The sequence below is a fragment of the Sander lucioperca genome, chromosome 11 (genome assembly GCF_008315115.2).
Source record: "Sander lucioperca isolate FBNREF2018 chromosome 11, SLUC_FBN_1.2, whole genome shotgun sequence".
Classification (NCBI taxonomy): Eukaryota; Metazoa; Chordata; class Actinopteri; order Perciformes; family Percidae; genus Sander; species Sander lucioperca.
Window position 1 is genome coordinate 9,675,651 of NC_050183.1, and position 12,500 is coordinate 9,688,150.

Genomic DNA, 12,500 nt, shown 5'->3' on the forward strand with positions numbered 1-12,500 from the left:
ATTACCAGCTATGCACCACACCGAACAAACAGTGGGCATCAGATAAGTCACCAAAACATATTCTGATTTAAAGAAAAAAGAAAAAACACTTTGCATTGTTGCACTTTAATTCAAAGGTTTTGGTTTGTACTTGGGGGTAGCCTACTTTAAGGGATTATAAATGTAAAAGGCTAATATTTTGGATATTGATTGGATCTTGAGATAGGGTAAACATTGGCATTGTCAAAAATAGTTTTTCCCACTTGTATTCCTGGCATAATGTTGCCTATTCTTTTTTTTTTTACAGTTAAAATAAAAATAAAATAAGCTGCAAGCAGTGATGGACGGGCCCTCGCTCCTCTGCGCGCGTTGGGGTTACCGGCGTTCGCCGCTCCTTGCGACCGTGCATTTGCGCGTCACCAATGAAAAGGGAACTCCCTGCTGAGTTCAATGATACCTCACACAAGACTCTACGTCATACAGTTCATTAGCTGTGAAAAGGGGCGTGGCTAAATTATAGGGGGCGGGCCAAACCATCACCAATGAAGAAGGAAGTCTCTGCTGAGTTCAATGACTCCTCACACAAGACTCTACCTTAAACAGTTCAAATGTTATGAAAGGGGGCGTGGCCTGAGTGAGTGGGCGTGGTTAAAGTATAGGGGGCGGCTCATTATCACATGTAGACCACACATTATAAGTTTCATGTAAATCGGATGATGTTTGTCATATACTTATGCGACCGCCAATTTTGGTGAGTTTTTGAATATGTTAAGCCCATCAAAATGCCAATTCATGCAACTCATAATGTGCGGTCTACATGTGATAATGAGCCGGCCCCCGCATCAAGTCTGGTGAAAATGTACGTATTTTAAGGGTTTCGAGAATAGGCGCGCAAAAATGGCTCGCTAGCGCCCCCTACAATATTAAAACAATTGAGCCCCAGCAGTACGTTTAACGTAGACTCACGAAACTTGGTACACATATGTATCATGTCAAGCCGCACAGAAAACGTCATTGTAGCCATACCCTAAATCCAACAGGAAGTCCGCGATTTTGAATTGAAAGTTCGAAATTAGTGCGATTTTGGCCATTTGATTGATTTCTTACTTTAACGAACTCCTCCTAGAGATTTCATCCGATCAACTTCAAATTTGGTCTGTGCCATCTTAAGACATTAAAGATGAAAAGTTATTAAAAGAAAAACTTTTCGTCAAACGGTGTGGGCGTGGCGTGGCGGCCATTTTGAGTGTTCAGCGATGAACGAGAAAGTGGCTCTAACTACAGTGTACATTGTCATATCTACTTGAAATTTCACATAATCAACAAGAGTCCAGGTCTGAGGACATGAGTCTTGTGTGAGGTGTCATTGAACTCAGCAGAGACTTCCTTATTCTTTGGTCATGGTTTGGCCCACACCCCTATGCTAAAGCCACACCCCCTTTCATAAATGGTGACCCGTTTAAGGTAGAGTCTTATGTGAGGTATCAATGAACTCAGCAGAGACTTCCTTTTTTACTGGTAAAGGTCTGGCCCGCCCCCTATACTTTGGCCACGCCCCTCACAGCTGATGAACTGTATGACGAGTCTTGTGTGAGGTATCATTGAACTCAGCAGGGAGTTCCCTTTTCATTGGTGACAATTTGCGATGTCTGAGTGCTGCGCAAATGCACACTCGCAAGGAGCGGCGTCTGCCAGTAATCCCGACACGCGCAGAGGTGAGAGGGTCCGTCCATCACTGCTTGCAGCTTTAATTTAACATGAAACAGCCCCGAAATCACCATCACCAAACCCACCAGACTCCATGTAAATAATCAGTACTTTTAGTGTGTATAGAGCCAGCATATTTCCACATGTAAATGGGTGAATTAAGAGTTTATTTCAACCAAACCAGAGTGGTGATTGTTGGAACAGTGGAAAGATGAACCAAGACGGGCTTTGATAGTTTGATTTAGTTTCTGTCCACTTTGAATGTAGTGTGTTTTACGATGCTTAAATTCCTTATTATTTACATGGAGTCTGGTGGGTTTAGCGAACACAATTTGGCGGATGTATTTATTTTTGAAAAAAGGATCGTTTTTATTTTGTTTCCGTTACTGAACCAAATTGTTGATGCCAACATGTGTTAGTTAGCATGTATTAGCAGTATAGTATATGCTACCATGTTAGCATATGCTAGCATGTTAACAAATTAAGTCTGGTGGGTTTGGTGATGGTGATTTTCAGAATCAGAATCAGAATCAGAATCAATATTGCCAAGTACGTTGCACATATAAGGAATTTGTCATGGTGTTGTTGGAACATGTCACACATTCAAATATAAGAAGGATAAAAAGAATATAAACAATATAAGTATAAACATATACACACAGTATGTATTAATAACGATAAAATAAATTTAAATAAATAGTAAAATAAGTTAAACAGTAGTAAAAAGGAACGCTACAGCAGGGTAGGTACAGTGGGATGAGGAGCCAGAGGTGGGGTGTGGAGAGAGTCAGGGTGGTTTCCGGGCCTTGTTAATAAGGCTAGTGGCGGAGGGGAAGAAACTGTTCATGTGACGTGAGGTTCTGGTCCTGATGGACCTCATCCTCCTGCCAGAGGGGAGTGGCTCAAAGCGCTTGTGTCCGGGATGGGAGGGGTCAGCCACAATCTTTCCCGCACGATTCAGAGTCCTGGTTGCGTATAGGTCCTGGAGCGGCGACAGATTGCAGCCAATCACCTTCTCAGCTGACCGAATGACACGCTGCAGTCTGCCCTTGTCCTCGGCAGTGGCAGCAGCGTACCAGATGGTGATGGAGGATGTGAGGATGGACTCAATGATGGCTGTGTAGAAGTGCGCCATCATTGTCTTTGGCAGGTTGAATTTCTTCAGCTGCCGCAGGAAGTACATCCTCTGTTGTGCTTTCTTGACGAGGGAGCTGATGTTCAGCTCCCACTTGAGGTCCTGGGAGATGGTAGTTCCCAGGAAGCAGAAAGACTCCACAGTGTTAATTGTGGAGCCACAGAGGGTGATGGGGGCAGGTGGGGGTGAATTCTTCCTGAAGTCCACAACCATCTCCACTGTCTTTAGAGCGTTGAGCTCTAGGTTGTTTTGCTTGCACCAGGTCACCAGGTGGTCAGCCTCCCACCTGTAGGCGGACTCGTCTCCATCAGAGATGAGTCCGATGACGGAGGTGTCGTCCGCAAACTTCAGACCACTACCTATTGGCTCTGTAGGCAAACTGCAGGGGGTCCAGGAGGGGGTCGGTAATGGCTTTGAGGTGTGAAAGCACAAGGCGCTCAAAGGACTTCATAACCAAAGAGGTCAGGGCGACGGGTCTGAAGTCATTAAGTCCTGTGGTCCTTGGCTTCTTGGGGACAGGGATTATGGTTGAGGGGTGGTGGAGGTGGAGGGGACCTTTAAGGAGGGCATTGGTGGGGGGGCCCAGGACCCTGTTGAGGTGGGGGAGGTGGAGGTGATGCACAGTGGCTGTAGCTGTAGGGAGGTGTCGTGGGGGATGGTGTCAGGACTGTCCTTTTGTCTTTCAAATCGACAGTAGAACTCGTTCAGCTCGTTGGCTAGGTGTCGGTCATTGAAGGAGTGGGGGGTTTTAGGCTTGTAGTTGGTGATCTGCCTAAGTCCTTTCCAGACAGTCGCAGAGTCATTAGCTGAGAACTGGTTAGAATTTTGGGGCTATTTCATGTTAAACAAAAAGGATTTTACTCTTTATCATCAGCCACTTAGACACAAAAACATGAGACCAGGTTTTAAAACAAAAAAAGTTACCTTTTAATGAACAGATGCTTGTCTAGCTCTCAGCTCCATCGCTGCAGTTTCTTCTCTGTTATCAGGTCAGTGTTCCTCCATTGGGTCTCAGCTGTATGAGTACCACTTCATTAAATATGAGAAGACCTGGAAAGCAGCCCAGGAATATTGCACAAAGAACCACAGTGACCTGGCCACAGTGTCTAACGAGACAGACATGCAGAGACTCCAACGCCATCCACAGTATCGAAGCGGAGCCTGGATTGGGCTGCAGCGAGACTGGCGCTGGTCTCAGCCACGGGTGAAGTTCAATGAGAGTAAATGGTCTACAGGACAGCCAAACAATGAAGACATTCCTGAGAACTGTGTGTGGATGAAGATGAAGAATGACAAATGGGAGGACGACTCTTGTAATAAAAGGCATAACTTTATCTGCTATGATGGTGAGAATATGTGGTGCATAGAGTCTGTTTTCCACTAAAAAACTCCCCCAGAAGTGGTTTGTTCCAGCATCATTCTGACCTATATTTATGTTTGTAGTTACGGCGCCCTCTAGTGGTCGTAGTAGTTCTGACTTTTGTCAATCTGACCCAGAGGAGAGTTCTCCGTCCTCATATCTAACCCAGAGATGGTAACGGTCGCAGTTTTAAACACGTGATTAACAATGTGAAGACGTGACTTCCTGAAGGTGACGTAGCTCTGTTTGTTCCTTAAAGTTAAAAAAACCTCTGATTCCTTTTCTTTTCAAAACGGTTCATGAACCCCAGTCTCCTGGGTGAAAGTCCTGTGTTTGTTTGACCCCGCCCCCCAACCTGCCTCCTTACCAGGACATTTGGCGCTCTTCTACTTCCTCACCTTACTTCCTGCTTTGCTCCCGTCAGAACTACTACGGCCACTAGAGGGCGCCGCCACTAGAAACATGAGTATAGGTCAGAATGATGCTGGAACAAACCAACTTATGGGGGAGTTTTTAGGGGAGGAAAGTCTCTGAATTGATATCACATTATTGTTTTAAAATAAGAATAATGTAGGATTTTATCAGACTAAATAAAAACGAAAAAGTTTGTCTGTGTGTTCCACAGAAGACAAGAAATCCGGCCAAACATTTTATGTCAGTTACTTGTGGACAGAGAAGACCTGGCTAGAGGCTCAGAGCTACTGCAGACAACATCACACTGACCTGATCAGTGGAGTCAAACAGCTAGAAGACTTCAAGACACAGCGCCCAAATTACTATTACTACTATCCCTGGAAGGACAACCTTTTCTGGATCGGCCTGTTCAGAGACTCTGACTGGAGTTGGTCAGATGGGAGCAGTTTCTCTTTCAGATCCTGGGATAAAGATGACACTAAGAAGAAATGTGCTATGACTACGTCAAATGGAAAATGGAGCTCTGATGACTGTAATAATAAAAAACCCTTCTTCTGCTACGACGGTGAGTTTATCAGAAGTCTATCTAATGGTACTGTACATCTACATCTGTTTAATGATTTACTTTATTTATTAGTTTATTATAAGAATTATGGTATGAGGTTCATCGTTGTTGAATATCGTGATAATGATATAACTCGCGATAAATAAACAGATAGTTTTTTCAGTTCTGCTAAAATACAACAAACTGCTTGTTAGATTTAAAACAAATGAAAGGAAATAATTTCCAACTTTCTTTTGTTGAACACATTGGATGTTGAATTGAATATAAAAGACAGCACTAAAAATAGAATGACAGTTACATTTTAATGTGCAGTTTTCTGCTGAGATTTTACTTTCAACTGCATCTATTGGGCCGACTTTACTGTCTTTTAAAAGGCTGTAGCGAGCTCCATTTTAAAGTTAGAAAGAAGATGAAGAATATAGTAGAATCATTACAACATAGATGATATAGATGATAAATAATATCTATAACAGTTATTGAAAACTGTCCTGTGTTTGTCTCCACGGGTGGAGCATTTGGGTCTCTGCCCACGATTGGCTCTGCCACTAATTGACTGTGACACTAACTGACTCCGTCCCTGAGTGATTAGCTCCGCCCCTGACTAATTGGCTCCGTCTGTGACTGACAACGCCCCTGATTGATTGATTGACTCCCCTTCTCCCCTGACAGATTCAGTGATCCTGATCAAGGAGAATATGACCTGGGTGGACGCGTTATACTACTGCAGAGATCACTATCGTGATCTTGTCTCCATCACCAACATGGAGGAGCAGCTCTGGGTCCAGGAGAGAGCCAAGATGGCCTCCACTCCCTACGTGTGGCTGGGACTGCGCTACACCTGCACTCTGGACCTCTGGTTCTGGGTCACTGACGAGATGGTCTGCTACAACAACTGGGGCCCCGACCAGCCTGGGGACGACTGCACCACGGCTGGAGCCATGGACCGAGAGGGAACGTGGGTCAAAAAGCACGATGACCACAACCAGCTTAATTTCATCTGTTCCACGTAAAAACCAGCAGAATGTAACTAAGTGCATTTACTCAAGTACTGTACTCTAGTAATAATGCTGTTGAGATTAGATACTTTACTCATATCTCAAAGTAAATATTTTGGGAAGAAATTCGTAATATTTTGAGAAAAAAGTCATAATATTTCTCCTAACTCCTTAGGGACCGTCTACAAATTATAACACCTTAGGGACCATCTACAAACTACAACACCTTAGGGACCGTCTATAAGCTACAACACCTTAGGGACCGTCTACAAGCTACAAAACCTTAGGGACCGTCTACAAGCTACAACACCTTAGGGACTGTCTACAAGCTACAACACCTTAGGGGCCGTCTACAAATTACAACACCTTAGGGACCGTCTACAAGCTACAACACCTTAGGGACCGTCTACAAGCTACAACACCTTAGGGACCGTCTACAAGCTACAACACCTTAGGGACTGTCTACAAGCTACAACACCTTAGGGACCGTCTACAAATTACAACACCTTAGGGACCGTCTACAAGCTACAACACTTTAGGGACCGTCTACAAGCTACAACTCCTTAGGGACCGTCTACAAGCTACAACACCTTAGGGACCGTCTACAAGCTACAACACCTCTGGACTGTCTACAAGCTACAACACCTTAGGGACTGTCTACAAGATAAAACACCTTAGGGACCGTCTACAAATTACAACACCTTAGGGACCGTTTACAAGCTACAACTCCTTATGGATCGTCTACAAGCTACAACACCTTAGGGACTGTCTTCAAGCTACAACACCTTAGGGACCGTCTACAAGCTACAACTCCATACGGACTGTCTTCAAGCTACAACACCTTAGGGACCGTCTACAAGCTACAACACCTTAGGGACCGTCTACAAGCTACAACTCCTTAGCGACCGTCTACAAGCTAAAACACCTTAGGGACCGTCTACAAGCTACAACACCTTAGGGACCGTCTACAAACTACAACACCTTAGGGACCGTCTACAAATTACAACACCTTAGGGACCGTCTACAAGCTACAACACCTTAGGGACCGTCTACAAGCTACAACACCTTAGGGACCGTCTACAAGCTACAACACCTTAGGGACCGTCTACAAGCTACAACACCTTAGGGACCGTCTACAAGCTACAACACCTTAGGGACCGTCTACAAGCTACAACTCCATAGGGACTGTCTTCAAGCTACAACACCTTAGGGACCGTCTACAAGCTACAACACCTTAGGGACCGTCTACAAGCTACAACTCCATAGGGACTGTCTTCAAGCTACAACACCTTAGGGACCGTCTACAAATTACAACACCTTAGGGACCGTCTACAAGCTACAACTCCATAGGGACTGTCTTCAAGCTACAACACCTTAGGGACCGTCTACAAGCTACAACACCTTAGGGACCGTCTACAAGCTACAACTCCATAGGGACTGTCTTCAAGCTACAACACCTTAGGGACCGTCTACAAATTACAACACCTTAGGGACCGTCTACAAGCTACAACTCCATAGGGACTGTCTTCAAGCTACAACACCTTAGGGACCGTCTACAAACTACAACACCTTAGGGACCGTCTACAAGCTACAACACCTTAGGGACCGTCTACAAATTACAACACCTTAGGGACCGTCTACAAGCTAAAACACCTTAGGGACCATCTACAAGCTACAACTCCTTAGGGACTGTCTACAAGATAAAACACCTTAGGGACCATCTACAAACTACAACACCTTAGGGACAGTCTACAAATTATAACACCTTAGGGACCATCTACAAACTACAACACCTTAGGGACCGTCTACAAGATAAAACACCTTAGGGACCGTCTACAAACTACAACACCTTAGGGACCGTCTACAAGCTACAACTCCTTAGGGACCTTCTACAAGCTACAACACCTTAGGGACCGTCTACAAGCTACAATACCTTAGGGACCGCCTACAAGCTACAACTCCTTAGGGACCGTCTACAAGCTACAACTCCTTAGGGACCGTCTACAAGCTACAACACCTTAGGGACTGGCTACAAATTACAACACCGAAAAGAGATACAACAAAAATATATATTAATTTAATGATTAAATAAGGCAGTGTCTCCAAACTTACCTCTATTACAACTAGTCTCCTGCTATTTGTACCACATCACTTACTTTTTCAAAAATAAGCATAATCATAATTTTGGGGAATATTCTTTGCCAAAAACATTTAACATTGTAATAATTAAAAAGAGTGGTGTCTCTAAACTTACCTCACACATAACGAGTCTCCTGCTAGTTCTACTACAGCAATTTACAAATAAACAAGGTCGTAGTACAGAAGATGCAGTGGTTACACTGGTGCACCTCATCTCCAAACATCTTGACAAACAAAAAACATACATCAGGGCTCTGTTTCTTGGTTTTTCACCACCTGCGTTAAATTGAAAACAATTCAACCAGATTTACATTTTATTTGCAGTACAAAGAGTGTATATATTTGTTATTTATTTTTGGTATAGTGCTTAACAAGCATAATTTAATTTTGCCCAGTTGTGGCCTGTTGAGGTGTTGTCCTATTTGTGTTGATCCACTATATAAACATAATATCTACATACATGGTATTTGATTGGAGGCTAGTCTCACTTTGTCCCACAGCAACATTAAAATAGTTTAGAGTTGTGTACATTGTTTCTGTTAATAATGTATTGTATTAAGTGTCCATTTCATTATAATATTCAGATTTCTCATAACTAATGCACATGTATTTTAAGATCCGTTAAAGAAGTAGAAGAGTTAAAGAGTAACTAGTTACTTTTATAATTTGTAACTGAGTAACTAATTTAGTTACTTTTTGGAAGAAGTAACTAGTAACTGTAACTAATTACTTTTTAAAAGTAACTTGCCCAACACTGGACCCAGTACACACAGACCCAGTTTCATGATGTGATAACAGGATTTTGGGTTAGTGAAAAGAGAGGACCACTCTGTGGTTTAACAGTTTATTTAGACTCAGAGAAAACTATTCTTTAGTTACATAAAACTCAAGAAACAATATGATCATCAGAATCAGATTTTACAAAATATAACATCAGATATTCACCAGAACTTCACACTTTAAGAAGAAGAAAAAATATTACGACTTTTTTTCTTGAAGTATTAAGACTTTTTACCTTAAATATTACAGTTTTTTTCTTGATTGTCCTGTATTATCTTCTTTCTTTCTTGAATTATTTACTTTGAGATAAAAGTTCCTACATTTCCCAGAATGCCATTCAATAATCCCAGAGGACACACAGTATGTCAACGTCACACCACTGCAAACAAAGTGAGTAAATGAATAAAACACATCCTTAACTTCAGTAAAAGTATTAATCCCACACTGTTAAAATGTAAAGTAAAAGATCTATATTAAAACTTTCTTCTTCAAATATTTCAACTTTCTTCCTGACTTTTTTCTTAAAATATTAAGACTGTTTTCTTAAAATATTACGACTTTCTTCCTGAAATATTATGACTTTACTGAAATATTACGACTTTTTACTTGAAATATTTCTACTTTTTTACTTGAAATATTATGACTTTTTTTCTTGAAATATTTACTTTGTGATATAACTTCCTACTTCTCCCAGAATGCCATTCAATAATCCCAGAGGACACACAGTATGTCAATGTCACACCCAGTGGCGGCTGGCCAATAGAGGGCACTAGAGCCACAAAAAAATTAAAAATAAATTAAAAATAAAAATAAATTAAAAAATGTAAAACAAAAATAATAATAATAATGATAAAAATATCAGTATGTCAATATTTGTGTGTTTGAAATATGGAATGCACCCAGTAATATGTGTAAAATATGATAGAAAATCATATTTGCAACCTTTCCTCTGCCTGTCTGAACGCCTCATCAGCTCTGGGGCGATAGAGAAAGCGCCACCAGGAGGCGGGTCTATGTAGCAGTTAAGCCAATAGCTAATTTAAGATATGAATGTATGACATAAAATTTAGCCAATCAGCGTTCTTAAATCGAATCCAAGAAGGGCGATGATTTTATCGCCCCAAGCTCGCCCCTGATAAAATAAGGACGAAAATGGCGAGCGCGAACTTTACTCCTCCAAGACCCAACCCTAACTCTGTGAAATCTCTCCTCCAAGATCCGTTTGAGAGGAGAACTTTGTCGGAGAAAGTTGGGGTGAAAGAGCTGGGCCCAGATCAACCTGACCTCTCCATCAGACAGCAGGCTAGCGAGAAAGGGAAGCAGTATATGCGCGGCTTCTCCCGTAGCTGGTACACCAGGAAGGCTTGGCTAGCTGGGTGCGCTCACGCTAATGCTTTATTTTGCTTTCCGTGCTTTCTTTTTAAAACGACGGGGACAGATCCAGCATGGACAGTTACCGGAGTGAGGGATATGAAGCGCCTGTCAGAGAAGGTAAAGAAACATGAGAACACCAGGGCACACATGGATAACTCTGTAAAGCTAGCCATATTAGGAAGGGTGAACATTGCTACGCAGCTGGATGACGGCCACAGGATTGCGTTGAGGAAACATAATGAAGAGGTGGCTAAAACAGGCACATTTTATCCAAAATTATCGATTGTGTGAAGTTTTGTGGGGCTTTTGAGTTGGCCTTGCGTGGGCATGAGGAGACTGACTCCTCGGACAACCCCGGCATTTTCCGGAGCTTAGTGGATTTTGTTGCCTCCCTTGACAGTGTGCTGGAGGAGCACCTGAAGACAGCTACCGTTTTTAAGGGCACGTCAAAGACGATACAGAACGAGCTGTTGGACTGCATGCTGTCGGTGCTTAAGGATTACATCCTGGAGGAAGTAAAGAGTGCTGATTTTATCGCCATTCAAGCCGACGAGACGACTGACGTTTCCACCCACTGCCAGCTGGTGCTTGTGCTACGCTACATCGATGCTAACAGTAACATCCAAGAGCGTTTTTTCGAGTTCATTACGATCCAGAACGCAACCGCCGACAGCATCGCTATAACGCTGCTGGAGAGGCTCAGCATTATGACATTTTTCCCAAAATATTATGACTTTTTTTAAATATTATGATTTTGTTACTTATAATATTACGACTTTTTTTCTTGAGATATAAGTTCCTACATTTCCCAGAATGCCATTCAATAATCCCAGAGGACACACAGTATGTCAACGTCACACCACTGCAAACAAAGTGAGTAAATGAATAAAACACATCCTTAACTTCAGTAAAAGTATTAATCCCACACTGTTAAAATGTAAAGTTAAACATCTATATTATAAGTTTCTTCCTGAAATATTACGGCTTTTTTCTTAAAATATTACAACTTTTTTCCAAAAATATTTACTTTAAGATATAACTAAAGTACCTAATCTCAACAGCATTATTACTAGAGTACAGTACTTGAGTAAATGTACTTAGTTACATTCTGGTGGTTTTTACTTGGAACAGATGAAATTAAGCTGGTTGTGGTCGTCTTTTTTGACCCACGTTCCCTCTCGGTCCATGGCTCCAGCCGTGGTGCAGTTGTCCCCAGGCTGGCCGGGGCCCCAGTTGTTGTAGCAGACCATCTCGTCAGTGACCCAGAACCAGAGGTCCAGAGTGCAGGTGTAGCGCAGTCCCAGCCACACGTAGGGAGTGGAGGCCATCTTGGCTCTCTCCTGGACCCAGAGCTGCTCCTCCATGTTGGTGATGGAGACAAGGTCACGATAGTGATCTCTGCAGTAGTATAACGCGTCCACCCAGGTCATGTTCTTCTTGATCAGGATCACTGAATCTCTCAGGGGAGAAGGGGAGTCAATCAGGGGCGGAGTCAACCAGTCCCCTGACTGATTAACTCCACCCCTGGCAAGTCGGCCTAAAAGATGCAGTTGAAAGTAAAATGTCAGCGGTCATCGTTCTATTTTTAATCTTTCAAGCAGTTTGTTGTATTTTTGCAGAACTGAGACCACTTTATCTGTTTATTTATCGTGAGTTATATCATTATCAAGATATTCAACAATGATAAACCTCATACCATAATTCTTATAATAAACTAATAAATAAAGTAAATCATTAAACAGATGTAGATGTACAGTACCATTAGATAGACTTCTGATACACTCACCGTTGTAGCAGAAGAAGGGTTTGGTTTTATTACAGTCATCAGAGCTCCATTTTCCATCTGACGTAGTCATAGCACATGTCTTCTCAGAGTCATCATCATCAGGTTCTTCTTTATCCCAGAGTCTGAAAGAGAAATTGCTCCCATCTGACCAACTCCAGCTGTCTTTGAACAGGCCAATCCAGAAAGGTCCTACATTATTCTGGGACTGTCCTGTATTATTCAGGGACTGTCCTGTATTATTCTGGGACTGTCCTGTATTATTCAGG

At 42.4% G+C, this 12,500-nt stretch overlaps 2 protein-coding genes and 1 long non-coding RNA gene across 3 annotated transcripts in view; 2 read left to right on the forward strand and 1 right to left on the reverse strand.

The window, feature by feature from the left end:
• The window catches only part of LOC118496332, a 6,775-nt gene extending 2,946 nt beyond the window's left edge, over nt 1-3,829 (forward strand). Inside the window, exon 3 of the long non-coding RNA XR_004898894.1 lies at nt 3,811-3,829. This is a non-coding gene — a long non-coding RNA (uncharacterized LOC118496332). The remainder of the gene's footprint in view (nt 1-3,810) is intronic.
• The window catches only part of LOC118496283 (C-type mannose receptor 2-like), a 16,553-nt gene extending 10,383 nt beyond the window's left edge, over nt 1-6,170 (forward strand). Inside the window, exons 3-4 of the mRNA XM_036007400.1 lie at nt 4,807-5,160; nt 5,830-6,170. Of these exons, the coding sequence (XP_035863293.1) occupies nt 4,807-5,160; nt 5,830-6,170 (695 nt within the window). The remainder of the gene's footprint in view (nt 1-4,806; nt 5,161-5,829) is intronic.
• Nucleotides 6,171-11,343: 5,173 nt separating this feature from the next.
• LOC116067620 (C-type mannose receptor 2-like) overlaps nt 11,344-12,500 on the reverse strand; it is a 1,219-nt gene continuing 62 nt past the window's right edge. The window contains exons 1-2 of the mRNA XM_036007401.1: nt 12,235-12,500; nt 11,344-11,904 (exon numbers count right to left, since the gene is read on the reverse strand). The exon at nt 12,235-12,500 is cut by the window's right edge and continues 62 nt beyond it. Coding sequence (XP_035863294.1) covers nt 11,567-11,904; nt 12,235-12,500 — 604 coding nt within the window. The 3' untranslated portion in view covers nt 11,344-11,566. The remainder of the gene's footprint in view (nt 11,905-12,234) is intronic.